The 19,226-nt window shown below is 42.5% G+C and overlaps 1 protein-coding gene across 1 annotated transcript in view; it reads right to left on the bottom strand.

Moving 5' to 3' along the window:
* osbpl10a (oxysterol binding protein-like 10a) overlaps positions 1-19,226 on the bottom strand; it is a gene marked incomplete at its 5' end in the record, with an annotated part of 59,798 nt that overhangs the window by 15,236 nt on the left and 25,336 nt on the right. The window contains 2 exons of the mRNA XM_079176377.1: positions 6,426-6,556; positions 11,466-11,706. Coding sequence (XP_079032503.1) covers positions 6,426-6,556; positions 11,466-11,706 — 372 coding nt within the window. The remainder of the gene's footprint in view (positions 1-6,425; positions 6,557-11,465; positions 11,707-19,226) is intronic.

Below are 19,226 nucleotides of genomic sequence, written 5' to 3'. Positions count from 1 at the left end.
AGGATTCCTTACAGTTAGGAACAACATAGAAACAAAATGTCTTTTGTATGCGTCTGAAACACAGTAAAAAGGGTTGAAGACTGCGATGGCTCTCATAGAAGTGGGGTGAGAGACAAAAGGAGAAAGTATTTTCCAGCAGGCATATGACATTTCCTGTTCCATAATCAATATCTTGAGTTCAGTGAAGAGAGTGGATTACAGAGTCATGGGTTGATATTTTTCACACTGAGCTCAGACGTTGAGAACAGGCCATTCTTTGATGTTTTCACTCCGGGACTGACGGGACCTTTATGCCTGTTAATAAGACTTAAGGCGCCACCATGTAATCCCCTTTTATTACTTTGGCTGACTGTAGTCAACACGTTTAGAAGCAAAACAATCCGTATTAATTTAGCTCCAATAAATGAGTTCATAAAAATGCATTATTTCATAGTAGGTTGCAAGTTGGCCACACATGCTAAGCTACAAATACAACGATTTACTAGACACGGATGTCATTGCCACTGCTAAAGTATTACAATTTGCCTCGTGTTCATTGTGCAGTGCAACAGCCTAACACAAACTAAATCACACATAAGTGGAGCTGCACAGCAGAGGACTTTGCTGCCCTCTGCTGGACCAAAGAAGACACAATAACTCAGAGACGAAAGGGGGGAAAGAGTTGTTAGGACACGAGTGAAAGGAAATCTCTTCTGATACAACCAATCTTTTTTTGTCTTAGCTGTTATACTGTTTTTAATTTTGTGGAGAATATCCACCTTTTACATGGCTTTTTAATAAAAAAAAGTATGTTAAAAAAGTACAATAATCAATCTTTTACAGATCAGAAACAAAAGCGCTCAAACAACAGGTACACATGTGGAGTAAGAGACTCTCCTACTTTTCTCTGTTAATACAAAACTGACTGACGGTCTGCCGTTAACTTCCTGTTCTCCAACAGCAGCTTATACAGTCGAACATGTGGGAGTGAACTGGTGCTGTTGCAAATGCATAGACCGACCTGATTTCTGCAATCCCGAGACATTTCTCCTCCATTTTCCCACAGTCATGCACAGGCCCCATTGCTCACTCTTGCCGGCTGCATACTAGGACTGAATGTCATAATTCAAACGGCAGACCTTTATTATTCTGGGGTAATGTATTTTCTTCCTTGCACTCGTCACTAATCACGGGATTACAGGGAAATAGGTAAAGTGGCAAACAAGATTAGAAATTGGAGATTAGATCAGGAATTGACCTTGAGCGTAGCGAGACATTTTGTCAATAACTGAGGTGGGGGGGGGACATCTAACCAATAAATACTAAGCCAAAGACTAAACATTTCATTAAACCCATAAATAAGGCAAGCACTTCCTCTTGTTTCTATTGCTGGCTGCATACTATACGAACACATATCAAATACCATACAGTCTTGATCAGAAACCTCTTCATTCATTCACCCAAAGCATTTAGCAGTTTACTCTATGTGCATTGTGTTTCCCTACCACAAGATGGCAAAATAACAATCTTACCAGATTTAACTTTAACGGGCCAAACGACACACACACACACACACACACACACACACACACACACACACACACACACACTAGATAAATTATCATCCCAAGAACACCGCTGCTCTCGCTCTCCTTCATTATCTAAACACCATGTTTAGCCTGTAGAGGTGGGATACAATCAACTTAATCAAAAATCTCAACCTTCTCATCTCCTTCACGCCAAGACACAACATTCAATCACTCTTGCCTGGACAGGGAGTCGTCACATGGCCCCACAGCGGTGGAACGAACTCCCCACTGACGTCAGGACAGCAGAGTCGCTGCCCATCTCTCAAAACTCACCTATTCAAGAAGTGCTACCCTGAGCCTTCCACTTAGCACTTACTGTATTCATACTAGTTTGTTGCACTTACTGTATTCATACTAGTTTGTTGCACTTATTGTATTCATACTAGTTTGTTGCACCTATTCGTTTGTTTCTGCACTGTGGCTCTGGTTTATGCTTTATAAACGTGTAAAGATGGACAAATGCTCCTCTGCAGTCTGCTCTGCTTCTCCTCAGCCTCTCTGCCCTTCTTCTTCTTCAAACGCCGGCCAGAGCATCTTTGAAGGCTGTAATGAAATCTGGTTCAGGCTGCAGGGCAGAGGAGAGTAGCAGGCAAGAGGGAAGTGCAAAATATTGCAGAGCAGTAACGAGGTGCGGTAAAAAAAAAAGGTCTGGATTTAGATTCCTCACTGCAAAATGAGACATCTGCTTTCCTTTTTTTTGTTTCTTTAAATGACACCGACACTGATTTTCTATTTCGTGATGACAGTTAGTGATATGGCATATTTGGAAAAGAAAACTAGAATTTCAGCTTTTAACATGAAGTCAAAACTGTAAGCAGAACTTTGACATTGTTTAAACCGTAATATATGAAATAAAAAAGAAGCCGAGGGGTTGATTTTGATGGCATGTATATTTTCTTTTCATTTCTAAAATAAGGGTCATGAGAAGTCTTCGTATATGATATATAATATTTGAAATTTTCTTTAGTTAAACCAAGTCTGCATAACTGCATAGATGTAATTAAATGTCATGTTCTTGTGGCAGCACAACAAGCTAAATACACAACATTTACATAACATTCTCTTATAAAGTTGATGTATTTATGGGCGTTTCTTTTTCACTCGTATTTCTTGCCACTCGATGAATTGAAGTTCACACTCCACCAACTCTGTCTCTTCAGTTGCTAAACGCCCCACTATGTTCACCAGCTAACTGCTAACTTTGGAGTGTGGTGCTGAGCAGTGAAAGTAGCTTAATATCAGTTGCTGCGAGCAGTGAGAGTGAACTAAAGCACTAAAGTGTGTGCTGTACCCCCCCCCCCCAACCCTTAAAAAAAAAGCAGGACGACGAACACTTCACCAAACTGAGGGCGTGATGATTCTCTGTGGGCTCATTAACACAACCAACACATTTTACATTACATAGAAGCATTCGTTCCAGCGTTAATATAAAATGCAGCTTTAATGTTTCTGGTCAAAGAAAGCTTGTGGGGATAACAGCTTAATTAAAAAAGCATTATTCTTGCGGCTGCTGGTGTGACACAGGAAAAATGTTTCTCGAGGTAACGTGAACGTTTTGTGAAAGAATGCAAAAGCAGGTCTTCCTCATTTTCCTGCAGGTCCCTTACTGGTCTATATACATATCATATGACAGGCACGACTTGGCCTTCCTCATTACTGGAGCACAGTATCCTAATAGCACACTTTCGTGGGCAGAAACATGCCGACAGTGGCAGGAATGTCAATGCAGATGGCTGGCTCAGGCCCCCTGAATCATAACTGCCATAACACTGTCTGAGATGTCTTTAAAAGGTGCCAAATCACCATTATGAGCTGCCCTCCCTTCTCATCTGCTCCTAATTGTGCATCATGAAGCATGTTGAACAGCTTGACAATTAGCCGTAAATGGGTTGACACTGCAAAGCCGCACTACCCATTCTACCATTGATCATTAACGTGACAGATCACATCTCTGTGCCTCTAGATTAGGCCGCTGACAGCACAGTTAACTCCCTCGTGTCAGGCAGGGTGCTGCTCACATGACGGGTAAAATGTCCCTCCCTGGCCCCTGTAAATCGTTTTGTGGTTAGATGTAACCGAGAAGTCAGCCCGTTATAAGATCTGACGCGAGTTTTTAACAGGCGGCTCCCTGAATGTTCAACAACAGACTTATGACAAGTAACCCCACAAGTTTAACATTTCACAAAAAAAGGCTATTACGAGCGGGCGTGGCAGTAAATGCAGCCGAGATGACACTCGCCCCCATTAATCTTCATCTTGTTATTCACGGCTGAGGATTCCATTATTCTGCTGTGTTTGAATAATGGGACGACAAAAGGATCAATGTGATTCATGTGACAGAGGTGCAACAGAGAAGTGACCCTGTGTTTACAAGATGCTGAAACGAAGGAGTCGGCTGTTTTTCTATTTGAACGTTCTGTTCTGCTACAGCAAAGTGTAGCAATTTAAGGGTGGAACATTCTAAGTGATGATCATTTTACTTCCAGGTCAACTATTGCTGCGTTCCAATCTGACAGTAGTTCCCTGCGATGTGGACTGCAAAGAGCATTCAGCCAAGTTAAGTACCATTTCAAACTGTAGGGAGCAAAGATGCTCAGTTCAAAAAGAACAACATGAACGACGACTCTTCACTTCGCCACAGGTTGAAAATCAAGAATACCCATCAGAGTGCTAGTATAGGGCTGTGCTAGACAAACCGATATTAAAGTTCAATATTAATACAGTTGTGCTCCTACGTTGTGCTCTGGAGATGTCGCTCTTTGCTCAGTATTGGGGACTTTACCAATCATTTTATTGATATTCAACTACTAAATCAAGGTCCTGGATGGAGACCACCGAAGCTATTTTCAATATATATTAACTATTTCATTTCAGTCGTGTGAAATTTCCACAGCCACAGGTATCCGAGGTATCTACGTCACCAGGCCGGAGGAAGTGACGTCTATATTGGTGACGTTGCAGGATGTTCTGAATGGAGGTGTACTTGTTCCGGGCATAAGGGACGATGTAACTAATTTGACGTCTAGGCTTTAGTGAATTCTGTTTATGGTATAACCCGCTGCTATTTTTGGGTGTTTCAATCTTCCCAAGTCTGTAATTATGTATAACTGTATGTTATAACTTTTTTGTTTCTTTTGTGAGGCACTTAGCCGTTCTGCTCTTGAAAGGAGTTATATAAATAAAGTTACATCATTAAATACCAGGGAAATGCAGAAAAGTTAGGGAGAAAAAACGAGATACATCTAGCAATCTAATACTGTATGTCTTTGGAAGGCATTAAATACAAAACAATCATCCGTATGCTACAATTAGCCTGCATTGCATTCTTCAGCTACAGATTCCCTACTTTTGCAATTTGATGTTCCGATAAAAATGTCAGAGAAAGAAATGTCATTTTCCTCAAACAAGTTTTTACCCAAAAAAACTGACTTGGGGTGAAGGGGTGATTCTAAAAGACTGAGAATAAAACACAGCATTTACTGCTGATGTTTTGGATAGCTGAAACAATGTTTCAGTAGTAAAACAATACCTGCTGTAGCTGTGGCTGGTAGTAATTAGATGTAAGCTCAAGCAATCCATGCTTCCAAGGTATCCATGAGAACAAGGGAAACACACCACCAAAATAAAACAAAAACAAATTCTTTCCTTTAGGGCGGTTGTTGTCCTCTGAAGCTATTAATCAGCATTTTAACAAACTTATTAAGATGTCTGCTTTCCATTTGGGGACATGAAGCAAAGCCCTCTAATCCTGCCTCACACCTTCACCCGCCCTCCTTTCCCTCCGCACGACTGGCACACATTCACGTCATCTGGCCTCAATATCCTGTGACTGACACAGGGTGGTCCGGACAGTCAGACAGCCCCTCTCTGCGGCAGGCAGGCAGGGCAGGAATTCACGAAGCCCCCCTCCTGAGATCGGCTCACTTCCAGCTCTATACTTTGTGACCCACTTATTTGACAGCAGCTCTGTTAAAACTTTCAGAAGCGACGAGTGCTTCCCTTCGAGGGCGACGAGAGCAAGCATGAGAGAGAATGAAAAGAAAATCCAGAAAACCACTGGATCATCATCACTAGTACAGATTTGTTTCTCAGTCCACTGGAATGAATGAGTGGTTCATTTCATTCTGATTTTTTCATACCATTTCCTTCCTACCTTGCACGTAGCCTTTTGGTCATGTGATAAGAATATACTATAACTTTAGCCTATAAAAAGGAGGTGAAACGTTCACTGTGATGGACCGCCGATCCTGAGCAAACAAGTTTCAAGTCTGTGCAAATGCATTCCCTGATGTGGTCTGTTAAGAAGGCTAGAATTGAAAAACAAAGAATAACTTCTCAGTGGGAATAAATCCCCGTAGACTTATAATTTAAACATGCACCATTTAAATGTAATGTCCCTGGCTCAATTCTAGCCGGTGACCTTTTTGCTGCATGTCATACCCCTTTCTCTCTGCTCATGTTTCCTGTCTGTAGCTACCCGGTCATTATCCAATAGCGGCAAAACATGGCGAGAAAAAATGTCCACTTCAGCCTTGCTGCATGCACCTGCAACATTGACAAAAGCGCCAGGCAAACGACTATAAAATGTGTATTTTAACAACCATCCCACCAACACCTGTCTTGACAACCATCAGCCATCAACAACAATCCTTAACTTGTCAAAAACACTCTCCTAGCTAGAAATCGCAATAAACAGTTTCCATATCTCCTAGATGTATTGTGTAGCCCCACAGGGGTCTGGGTCTTACATCTAATCTATAAACTCAGATCTCGAACAGACCGAGACAACAAGGGAAGAAGGAGGAGCAAGTCAGAGGGCCGAGGTGATATTTGACAGCGCGACGTAGCGTTTCTCACCTCAGCACCATGGGACAGACTCCTTTTCCTGAAGGCCGGTGAGGGCTCGGCTGATCGTAGAGGAGTCAGAACTCCGTTCTTCCACTGCTCCCCTGAGGGCGACTTTGGTACAGTCCACACAGGAACACCATCTGAAAACCGACAAGGTTAGTTAACAACAAAAGGTAACAACAGTGAGGAGGAGATACGTGGGGTTTACGTTCATCTAATTTGTACCGTTGATTTCTGGGTATTAATGCTCAAATTGGTTTTGATGAAATTTATAATAAGAATGAAAGAGGGACGTTGAGAGACAAACCCTATCACACTCTGCATCTTCATTTCTGACTTTCAGTATTAAGGTTTTTATGAATGATGCTGGACTGAGGGTGTGTTAGTGATTGTTGTTACTGATTCAGACTATCAGGAAATTGTTTGTGGGCTCTCGTGTGTGTTTCTGTTAAAATGTAATATTTGTTCATTGTCCCTTTTCTGTTGTGTTGACTCAGCTAAGGTCAGACATACAGAAATGATGATTCACTTTGACTCTGAGCAACAAGCAATGAAATGTTCTGCAGACACATCATAAATCGAAATCCTGTACAGTCTGTCTCATGCTGTAACTGAGCCTTCAAACAACTTCACGCCAGTTATTGTATCATTGTCATTTAAAAATCAATACATCTACCATCTTCACCTACAGTAGCTGGACTGTCAGAGGTGATGATTCAAAGTTCAAAAGATTCTGAACTTCCAATTATGTGCAATATTGTGATACTAAGATATTTTTTGTACAATTCAGCCGCACATCTAGCAATTGCTTATTTTAAAGTAGCCTCAGTTAGAATTACAGGTCAGTACGTTACAAAATGACATAATGTGGTAAGGTCTGTATTACTGAAGGTGCAGTGTGCAAGATCTGGCCACATGCTCCAAACATATTTACAGTCATCCATTACAGCTAAGTTATAATCTTCACGTGTGGCGTTGGCCGAGTTTATGCCAGTCATCTTTACTCTGACACTAACCAGAGACTGTACGGTCCGTCTATGTTTTGGTAGTTATGTTTTATTGGATTAAATCCAAATTGGCAGAAACAAGAAAACAATTCATATTTTTGTGTCGTTCTTTCCACCACATGGCGACTCCTTCGCCGGGAGGAGAGCGTTCAGCTGCTCCGGGAGACGGACCTTCAGTCAGCGGAGCTGTAGCAACTCAAACTCAGCTGTTGCAAACCCGAGCGCGGGGGGTCTGATCCAGGGACACTGCTGCAACTACCCGCCGGATCAGCAAACGTTCTGTTGCTGCCGTTACACAGGTTAGACCGAGCGCCGTGGCCAGCTGCGACTCCTGGCGCTGGGGTATGCGCTGGCTGATTGAGAGTTGCTAGAGCTAACCCGCCATCTAAAAGGTCTGTCTTCCAGAACCGCCACCTGCTCTCCTCCTGGCAGAGTATAGTCTCCTCGTGGCGAGAATGACCAAACAAATTTCACTAGATATCTCTGCAACACAACACATGGATGTTAACACTGTAACCTGAATGTTAGTTTGAATGTCTTAAACTAAAATCCTGGCCAGATCTTACACATTGCACCTTTAGTAGGAGCCAATGGTTACAATACTGACTAAAAGGCTCCTTACTGGATATCGGCTTAACAACACTACAGCCTCAAAAACAGACATCAACTTCAGTCAACTACTCTGACAGCCTTCTAACATTGTGCTTCACCTAAACTGTATCTAACGCAGAGCTACTGCGCCGATCGTGCCTTTGCGTCTCCTGTGTGAACAGACTAACCGTCACTCCCAAAAACCAAGCTGCGAGTTTCCTCATTCAAAAGCGTCTGATATACATCACAGTAGTAGATCACATTTCAAAGTACTGTTGATGGAGCGGTGCCACTGGCCCTTCTCCTCTCCGGGCCCCAAAGCTCAAATTGGGTTAAAAGTCTAATGCACCAGGAGGCCGTTCTTTGATATCCATTAGTGAGAAGCAAGCTGTGCTGACACAGGTCGACATGCTGCAGAGCCTGAGGCGAGTGTCTCGACAAAATGAGCGGAAATAGCCCTCAGGCCGGGTCTCTGCTTTGGTCAACTGACAGTTTGACTGACAGGAACCTGGAAAGTGTTCGTGGACCTCCTCCGACAATACTGGACTCATATACAACGGACACAGGAGCAGGGGTGGCCCTGCCTAAAGGCGAGTGAAGTGTGAATGAGTTGTAACTAAAGTGAGAACTGAATTTTTTGAAAAGGTTATTCTCAAGACATTTGGAGGTTAATAGGATCCTGGGAGTTCATTTCAAGATGGGTTTTTTTTAGGGGAAACATTTCTGGAAAATGTTCCAAGTATTTACAAGAAGCTGGTTTACAAACAATTGATGGCATACTTTGACGCTTTCTCTGAGATGTCACAATAAAGCACCAGAAGTAGAAACACTCAGTGAGCCATTGATGTCTGGGCCATTGGATAGAGACATGCAGGCGAATCAAATGGCCGTCGCCGATCGAACAGTGGAGAGACAAACATTCATGCAATAGATTTTTCCAATGGCTCCACCTTCCATTTCTGGGCTGTGACATCGATAGATTTTGTGATCTCACATCCAACTCTTACCCTAAATATTCTTCTTGTACCTTTAATTTTCTGTTAAAAAAATAAAATGTTTCTTTATGTTAAACTGCAGGGGGGGGGGGATAGTTTGCAAAGTAAATTTCCTTTATGGATTTTAATTACCTTAAAGGAAAATGTTCTGCGTGTGGGGTGAAAGAGAGAGGGTTGGGCTTCAAGCTCTGTATTGCAGTGACACAGGGGAGCTAGAGCGAGCAGCGAAGAGCCTCCGTGATCAGCTGATAATATGCGGTCTGGTTTGTGACTGGCCGGTTTTTGGAGGGAGTTTACAAAGATCCTTCAAGTTCTTTGACCGTCTTTGCAATCGCTGGAGCTGACTCAGACCAGCTGCTCTGGTTTTGTAGTAACAGGAGCCTGGAGGGACTAACGTGCCAGCCAAACTCAGTCCAACCTCATGCTCGGCTCTCTACCAAAGAGTTATCTTGCCCATGCAGTGGCAAAGCTTTCCTGTGTGGGCGTAACAAAACCATTCAACCAACCAACCAACCAACCGACCAGCCAGCCACTCCTTTTATCAGCTGTACCAAATCTGGATGCTGCTCATGCCGGTGGGCCACACTACCCATCAGTGGCAAAACCCGAGGATCCTAACAAAAAAACTCCTCACTGAGGTGTGGGGGGTACATGCCGGAAGCGGGGAGCAGCTGGACCCCCACAGGACTGATCAGCCAGGCAGCGGAAGGAAAGAGGTTTGTACTTGCGGCCCGGTGGTCCCACTCCACACCACCCCCTGTCTGATGAACAGGTACAGGGCAGCATGGCTGTTGGCGCAAAGAGAAGACCGACAAACTGTGAGGACCAGCGGATTGGCGGGGATCCGGCACCCGCCCCAAAACCCAGACCCACAAAGACTTTCCAAAAGTCATAAATGGAGGTGGACCACATCTTCTTGGCTTAAATACTCCACCGAAAATGTGCACCTGTAGGGCTTTAAAGATCGTAACTGTTAGTTAGTTTGGATTTACAACAGTTACAATGGATTCCAACAGGGACCTTGAAGTCAGAACAAAACATGCATCAAAAACCATCCATCCACTTTACGCTGTAAAGTATCCCATACATTCCTCTCCCTAGCCTCGTCCTCCAGCTCTTCCTCAGGCATCCCCGAGGCGTTCCCAAGACGAAACATCCACAGAAACTTCTCAAACAACTCCTAAAGTAGATTCCACTTCTACCAATATTTGCCAATTAAGAAGTAGTACATTTAACGCTTTATTAGCTATTTAGTACCATTAAGTTTGTACAGTAAGTCCATGAAAAAGTCCAGCAAAGCTACTAAACGGACTTTGAGGTGGGATTGTTTTGTCAACAGCAGATATGTGGTTTACTTTGCAGGTGTTTGAGACATTTCTATGGGCAAGATTTTTGGCCTTGACTTACGGGTCAGATCCATTGTAACTGCTGTGAATCCAAACTGACTACAGTTGACAACATCTTCCAAAAAAGAAGCAAGTTATACATTTTCACCAGCCAGCTTCCAGTCCTACGGACAGCGAGTGTTTGGTGCTCAATACAGTTTCAGTGGAGTATTTCTTTAAATCAGCTCTACTTCTTTTTATTGGAGAACACATTTATGGTGTTGTTGAAAACTGTAAATGGATCATAAATATTCCTCTGAACTTGGGAAAATCAGATCCGTCTACAACTTTTGAAGGATTTGACATCATCTTAACAAAGACCATTTGTTCTGTATTTGGGGTCTTAATTGTTCACGACTACTTGCTTTTATGCCGATAGAACCACCCTCAGGCTGAAAATCGTTTGAATGGAAAAAGCTTTATTGGATCCATAGTGATCTGGCACAGAGCGGGTTAAACATGGCAGAGGTCTGACATTTTAGGCACCAGTGTGGATTCCTTTGGCAAAGAGTTAATCCTTTGAGGAGATTTAAAAGTGCATAGTATTAGTCATAGTATTTAGGTTTACTCACTCGCACATGAACTGATTATTTTCTGACATGCATGTAGGAAGACAGTCTGAAATGCTTTCACGGATTCTGTAAAGAGTATTGACAATAAAACCGTGTTCATACACACTTCACATTCATGCTTGTTCTCGGCACTACCACTTTAAGGAACTATTGTCATTTCAACGCAATTGATGAGATTGAAGAGACACAATAATTAATTATTAATAACAGCAAAGAACAACAGTGACAACTACAAACTAAGACAAAAAAACAGAAATGGAACGAAACAAATTAACACACAAATGAAACATTCAACAACATTTACTACAAACATTGAAGTTCATGGTACCCATCAGGCAGGGACAAGAGCCACAGTCCAGCTGCCCCAGCTGCCCCAGCTGGCCCTTGCCGCTGGGGCTGGGCTCTGGAGGAGGGGACTGGAAAGACAAGAGGGATGGGGGAGACGGAGGGGTTGGGGGCTCCAGTAGCAGCACTGGAATGGGGCCAGGGGCGGACTCACCGGAGGGGGCTCCATGGGCGGCGTAGTTGCACTGGGAGGCGTGGGACTCAGGTGGTCCCTGGTTGTGGCTCTGGGACTGTTGGAGGATGTTCAGGCACTCTCCCAGGCAGCTGAGTGTGGCGGCCGACGTGGCTTTGAGCAGCAGCAGGTCCTGGTCCAGACAGGAGAGAGGCCCTCTGGTGGGCAGAGAGTCGATGGACTGGACCAGGTTCTTCTGCTGGCCCTCTGCTTGGGACATCACCTGGGGGACAACAGGGATTTGCAGCATTAAAATACATAATCAACAGTCACATTACTCAACTCATCAGCCACTGGTTTAAAGAGATGGAATGGATTATTTTACATATTATGTTATTTGTTACTCCGGTAACAACAATGAGTCCTGTAGCTGCATCTCTCAGCCAGCCTTACCAGACAATATAATATGCTACAGTGCAAAATAAAAAACCAGCCTGGTCTCTGGACGGCTAGGAAATCAATATCACTACCAGTGAGGAAGTTACAATATATCATTTAATTAAAATAAACTAAAGAAACCATCCATTTAACTCTAACTGACTATTTGTAATCATTCACTTTAAGGAACAATAACTTCAGTGGGTAATTACATTGTTGGTATTTTAGGGTTTTCTCATAACCCTGTGAAAAGACCAAACCAGACAATGATATCGCTTATTCCTCTGTGCCACAGACCTTCATTGTTGTCAAAAAACAAAACTAAAGACACATCAATGAGTCACACAGTTGCACTGGGTGATATGTTTCGTCATTTAAAAAGAACATGGGCACTGCAGTTTATTTTGAGTCAATTCCCATGGATACATATAAAGTAGTGCAACAAAGGCGTATTCATCCGCAGCTGAAAATAGTCCCAAAAGGATGTACCATTTAATCCTCTTTGACTAACGTCTGCTAAAAACTACAATGCCCAGCTGTTTTTGAAAATGATTTGGCCTTTTTAGGTGATGAAACTATACACGCGTGGCCTATAGGAAAAGAAAGTATTGAGAGATGTAGTAACACAGTTGATTTGGGTCTTTTCATGGGATTAGTTGACAGTGAGTAAAAAAAACATCATGTCCAATTTAAATGTTGATTCATGAATTGCAGACCAAATTAGTAGCAAGACTGGTGTTTCACTGTCAGAAGACACGTCATCAAATCCTTAAAATAAGATTAGCTATTTACAATTTAGAGGTTGTTTGGATAGACGACATTCATCAACACAACCAAGAATGCAGATACACGCAGGATAGAAATGTGACACAGTATCTTGCACCATCTCATACATCTATACAGTCTTACTTGTGCGTAGGAAGTGACACAACTTAGCATTAATTCTAGTGTTGTCACCTCAGTCTTGACTACAGGCACAACCATCTGCTCCAAGACGGCAGTGCCAAAAAAAGAAGCTGCTAAAACTCTTCCAACAAAAAAACAACAAAAAACAAAAGGTTCTCCCCTGCGCTCCCACAGAAACACAAAACATCTCTTACTGAGAGTTATATCTGTATGACTCACCTTTCGGAGTCTAAATGTATCACAAAGGAAGAAGACAAAGTCGGTTCTCGCTTGCGGGTAATGCGCTGCTCTCGAGGCTAATGAATCTTGGTTGTTTATCAGCCTGGAAATGTTGTATTCATTAATATTGTATGGCTTCACATACCCTCGTCCTCCACACACACTTTAATAGCACATCTGTCTCCATGCATCATCACTCAGACATATTTTATTTTTATTTTTTTAAAGCTGTCCAATTATTCAGCTATTTATTCAGGTCTGATGTTGAATTGAACATCAGATGGCAGATGGAGCTCAAATGTTTGCCTCCAATGGTTGTTTTTTTATGCGTAGGTGATGAATTAAAATCGGACTAATCTGTTGCAGCATGAGATTATACATGCTTGAGCATTGATAATTTTTCAAAAATTCTGGATTTTGGCTAAAAAAAAGCAATTGGGTAAAAAGTTGCTATAGAATGCACACAAACCTATCACTAAAGGAGTTCCAGAGACAGAGAGAAGCAATTCATTGTAGAGATTTCTGGTGAAGATGTGACTTTAAAATACTGAGAATATGGATGGAAGTTCATACAGATGTTTTGATACCTTTTCAGTCATGAAAACTGCCATTCACAAATAAAAGTCATAGTATAGTCTGACCAATACTGCATTTGAGACAAATAAGGATACTTGCCCAGGAACGGTAACGGTGTGTCTGCAGTGAATCCAAGCTGAACATAGTTTCAGTGTTTTTGCGATGACTTGGGTGAGGTATTGCTTTACATATGTACATATGTATAGTCATATATATTGACATATTGAAGTAATGGGATAATTGTAGCACAGCTGCAAAACTGTCAATATCACTCTGCTTAATATCCAGGATATATATCATGAAACATGAAATGCAAGCAGAAAGAGGAAATGAAGAATAAGTATAACTGCATCCTAAGTGGACTTGTAATACTAGAAATCAGAGCTGCCTCAGGGCCTACATTTACTTAAACGTGTTGCTATGCAACCTTAAGTCACTCCAAAAAAAAAAAAAGACAAGAAAACATAGCGTGCTTTGAAATAACACAGCTCACTGAGTTTTATGGTGCTCAGTAAAATGCAGCCACTTTTCTTAATGCAAGACAAACGTGACATTTTTTGTCAAGTATGGAAAGACGTGGAGAGGATTAGTGTGTGTGTGCAGACACAGAGAGAGAGAGAGAGAGACAGAGAGAGACAGAGACAGAGACAGAGACAGAGAGACAGAGAGAGACAGAGACAGAGACAGAGACAGAGAGAGACAGAGAGAGAGAGACACACACACACATTAGTAATTTAAAGCAGGAGAAAACCAAGCATATATGGGGTCAGATAGAGTGAGAGCAACTATAAAATAAAGGTATCTAAGCTTCATCACACACAACATGTGTTGTAAAACAGTCTGTAGGTGAACATCATAAATACAACCTGGTCTCATGTGGACAACCGGGTCAATAATAAGAGTCAGAGCCACCTTCAAGTATTCAAATGTTATGCTTAGATATACACATTAAATATGAATGTTTCATATATATAAAACAAATTTCTTCTTCTGTATTTTCCAATACAAACTAGCTCATAATTGTAGCTGAAAAATAGACAAAAGCTAAGCTTGATTTTGTAAATAATATCGCTCTCTGTACGTTAATAGATATATCGTTGGTATTCCTTGTCATTGTTTGGTGTGTATATGCAGGTCACGCTGTTAGACGTGAACATAGAAGGAACATATAATTGCAGCAGACATCTGCTACAAAGCAAAGTCAGTGGATGTACAGTAATGGCAGCTCCCGCCACACAAACACACACACACCTCTCTGGGAGCCAACCGGACCAGTGATGCTTCCAGAAATAGCCTAACCCCGCTGATCCAGCTCTGCTGCTGCAGCGTAAGTGCCCGGTGGTGCTGCTGCGCTGAGAGTCGAGGCGTTTGATGAGTTCACATCAGCCGTGACAAGCTGGCTGAGGAGAGATGGTAATGTGCTCTGACTCCCACTGTCGCACAGCCAGTGGAAAGACAGATGCATGCATGGATGGACAGACGGATGGGAGGTGACAGCATGACAATGGCCTGAACATTCAAACCAGGACCTCACCAATATATTGGCGCTTCAATGTTACATTTCAGAGATATGAGAATCTGAACTGTTGCTTCTAGTTAACAAGGACGATTTTTAGTCTACACACTGAATATATTTCAAGTGTCAGAGTAAGATGCTGCTATCGTATTGTCTAAAATAATTGCAACAAAACAATGTCATTGTAGGAGAATTTTATGCCACTGATATAATGATGATTTAGCGTAATAATGCAAGAACACTCTTTCAATGAGCATTTTTAGGAATATTCAGACAGTGGAATTGGAATGTGAATATAAACATCCTAAATAAATATATTAAATAAAACCACAGAACCAAAACAAATACAAAGGACTCTCCGGCTTTGTGACAAAAATGATCACGGTCATGGCCCAATAGTATTATAAGTCGGCAATGGAAACACTTTTGAGGTCGTGTCCATATAGTGTGCGATACGTCGATGGCGTTATTGTCGTGACGGGCCTAAGTAGAACCTTAACTCTGTGCTGCTGCTGCTGCTCACACTGTGTGTTTCAGCCTCCTGTCTGGTGTTCAGGATGGTTCAGTGAGTGCGGGCGGGTCGGAGATCAACAGGGCAGAGCTGAGGAGACAGATCATGTGGAGATTCACTGAGGTGCAAAGACCACTTCCCCCTCCATGACTGTTTGAAAAAGAGCCAAAGTTGTATTTGTAGCTGGGGGGGGGCGCGTTGGAACAGAGTAGTGTTCATGAATATTATCAGCCATAGTGACCTGAAAATAAATGCGATGTACACCACAACGTTCCCACCGTTTGACCATAAATCCACTGATAATCAGCACGCGGCAGCTTTCTGGTCTCTACCGCGTCCAGTGTTGCGTAAATCACAGTGCAAGCGCGCTCCTTTACTGTTGGCTCGAGCATCCCCCGGCTCTGTGCCATCCCCGCCAGACAGGTTTATGTGCCCGTTACGAATAAAGGGAGTAGAACAACAAAATGACATGAGGAGGGAGGGAGGAAGAGAGGAAGAGAAGGAACAGTGGACGAGGAGAGAGAAGCTAAATGACGGCACGCATGAGTCAGATTGCACGAAGCGGAAACCCAGTTCTTCTAAACCAGAATGAATCACGCGTCACGGAGGGCCTTGTTTTCTCCGTCTGCGGATAAAACACACGCACCAAAAAGGAGTGTTTGTTTTGTATAACGATCGCACCATCTGCTCTGTATTTACTCAAACTGTCCCCCGGTTCACTTGAGACAGACTCTGCTCCTGAGAGGTGACAAATTACTCTCCGCTCACACCGAACGAGATTTGCTCTCTTTCTGTCACAGAGTGAATCACTTAGGCGAGATATTCTTAGCGAGACCAGGCAGACGCACGGCGTGGCGACTCCGAGCGGGGATTTTAACAACTTGAAGCCCGCCAGGTCGTCAATGAGCGAGAAGGGCCAGGAAATAAAGATCTTTGCATGAAATATTGATGCTACTCCAGCGGTGTCACCAGAGTGACAAGGCAGAAAGAAGCCGACGAGCCGTTGAGGTAATTGCCAAGTTTTCAATGCACAGTTCATCTAATAGCGTGGCAGTCTACCCCCTCACTGTACCAGTTATAGCAGAGGAGACGCCAAGTGCTCACATCCCACTGTGAGGTTTCAATTACATGACAGGTTATTAGGAAAGCAGAGTATTTTTTTGTTCATGTGATGCATTAGAACGCCCTATTTGGGAGACGTCATACAAAGCTGCCTTGTCCCAGTTTGAGAGTGCAACTAAATGGGAGCCATCTTTGTTTTTCCACAGCGAGGATCAGATAGCTACAAGTGGAAGATTGTCCTCTTATTTATCCCTGTAACCTTCAAAACGTCTGATGAACAATAAATAGTTACAGAAGAAGATTTATGCCGAGATGGCAAACATTCACTGGTTCCAGCATTTCAATGGGTATTGGTAAGTGAAGGCTTTTGCACACCGGGGTGTGAAGACAACACGAAAACGCAAAACACACGCCTGTGAATATTTTGCATCAAAGCTATTCATAGTGGCGACAATGCATGAGTTGCAACACTTTTTCAATAAAAGGTTTGAATAGATTCGCGCAGCCAGAGAACCAACTACCAGGATGTTATTGACCCGGAGCAGCTGAAGGACAAATCAGGTCAGTAAGTATCTGGATCCATCAACATCTTCCACGATGGCCGACATGACCTCTTCCCGTGTCAGCAGTCTGTTTTTCTCCTCTGTGCCAACAGTTTGCACGGAGAAGTAGTGTTTTACATTTTGAAAGCCTCTTGTCTCTCCTTGTCCATGTTTCTTCCTCCTTCCTTACCTCTAAGTCATCTTATCTCCATAATTCAGCGGCCAGATGCGCGGCTGCCTGGCAATGATCCAAAAAGCACATTTCAACTATAACCAAAAAGCGTGAGAGCAAAACATGCTGCAGCTATACAGCTATAGTTTGCCAGTCGGGCATAAAATCACGTTTTCATCATGTCTATCATTTTCACCTTCGCAAACCCAACTTCAGGTGCAATCTATGGCAATTAATCACTACACATCATCAGCAGGCTGGCTGTTAAGAAGAGACGGGAACAAAAGCTATTCTCTCTTAAAAGATAAGCAGAGAGCAGTGAATGACTGTGCTGAATGTATGGAGATGTGGCAGATGAGGACGAAGTGGTAACCGGACCCGACAGGTCTGGTGACCGAGGCGGAGAGAATTAATGAGGATTTAAACTTCAAACTACATCAAAAACTGATTGGAAATTTCAAGTGGAGGGTTTTTTAATTAACTCAGGATGTGCTTGCAGCTCTGTAAATGTAAGCTCTTATGGAAACGGTGGTAAAATCAAAATGCATACATTCGGCGATTAGCAGGACGCCACGGACAGGAATATCAAATGTTCCATATGGACGAGCTTGCTGGCACAATTTATCTTCTTTGCACACACGGACACTTTCATACGTTGGGTGCCGCACACACTGACCCCGATTAAACAATATAAGCTCCACGAGCTCTTCACTCTGTCACCGGCCATGTTAATCAGTATTGATATATACCATAAAAATGCCAACAAAGCTGAATTTACAGTGAAGACTGAGTACACTGCAGTCGCTGTCAAGCTTGCAAGTAAGCCAGAAATATCTGCTGAACTCACTGCACCAGTGTCCCACCTGAGACCAGTGCAGAGACTCTGAAGGCCACGCCAAATACAGAGTGATCAGACAAAACTGTTTTCTGTTAAAACGCAAGACTTTGTGTGATTCATATTTAAGGTTTTGAATCCAGTTTATTACAACTTCTTTTGTTCATTATACTTATTGTTCATAGCAAAATCAAGTTAATTGGTAAGATCTGGGAATGGAGCACCATCCAACAGGCATACGATGATACAGCCTTTAAACAAACCTCATGGTCAGACAAACTTGTTTGGAAACGTTTAACAGTAGAAGTATATCCAAACATGGAAGACTAGAGGGACCACAAGCAAGGTTACAATGGATGCCAAACAAAGACTAAGCTAGTTTTCAGTAGTTTGGCGAGCTCGTCTACTTCTAGCTCGTAAGAAGTTAGTCAGAGAAGCAACGCAGTTGTCCTTGAAAAGGGAAACGTTGGTAAAGCTTGTTAATTAACCTGCTGTGTTTGTTTGTATTACGTTTTGACCAATAAAGCACTCTATCACTGGGATTTGGATGTAAATAAAAAAAATGTCAAATGTTCAAATGACGACAGAAATAAACTTCTAAAAAAAAATATGCCATTTGTGAATATTCACGACAACACAATCATTTTGGAAAAGTTTCTGTGTTTCATCTCTATTATCATTAAATGTCTCCTCAAATTCTTTAATGTGTGAGTCTGTCAGCAAAAAGACTATATAATTATATAAAGAAGAGGAAATGGCGTAGTAGAAAGGCAAAAAAAAAGAAAAATTCATTTTCAAATATTTATCTGTTTTTTAAAATGATCAACGTAAAAAAATGCATGAAACAACATCTTCATATCCAGTGTGGGCTACAGTACATCAGTTGAATCATAGCTTGCACAGTAAGATTAGCTCGCTAGGGGAAAGCTAGCTAGGCTACTCCCGTTGCTCACATGACCTGCACCTACATTCCGATCTACCACACTAGCCTTAGTTGTGTGCCGTTTCTGTGCAAGAGAGATTTTT

This window comes from Pholis gunnellus (genome assembly GCF_910591455.1).
Source record: "Pholis gunnellus genome assembly, chromosome: 16".
NCBI classification, from domain to species: Eukaryota; Metazoa; Chordata; class Actinopteri; order Perciformes; family Pholidae; genus Pholis; species Pholis gunnellus.
Note: the sequence above shows the minus strand (reverse complement) of the source record. Positions and strands in the feature narration are given on the sequence as shown.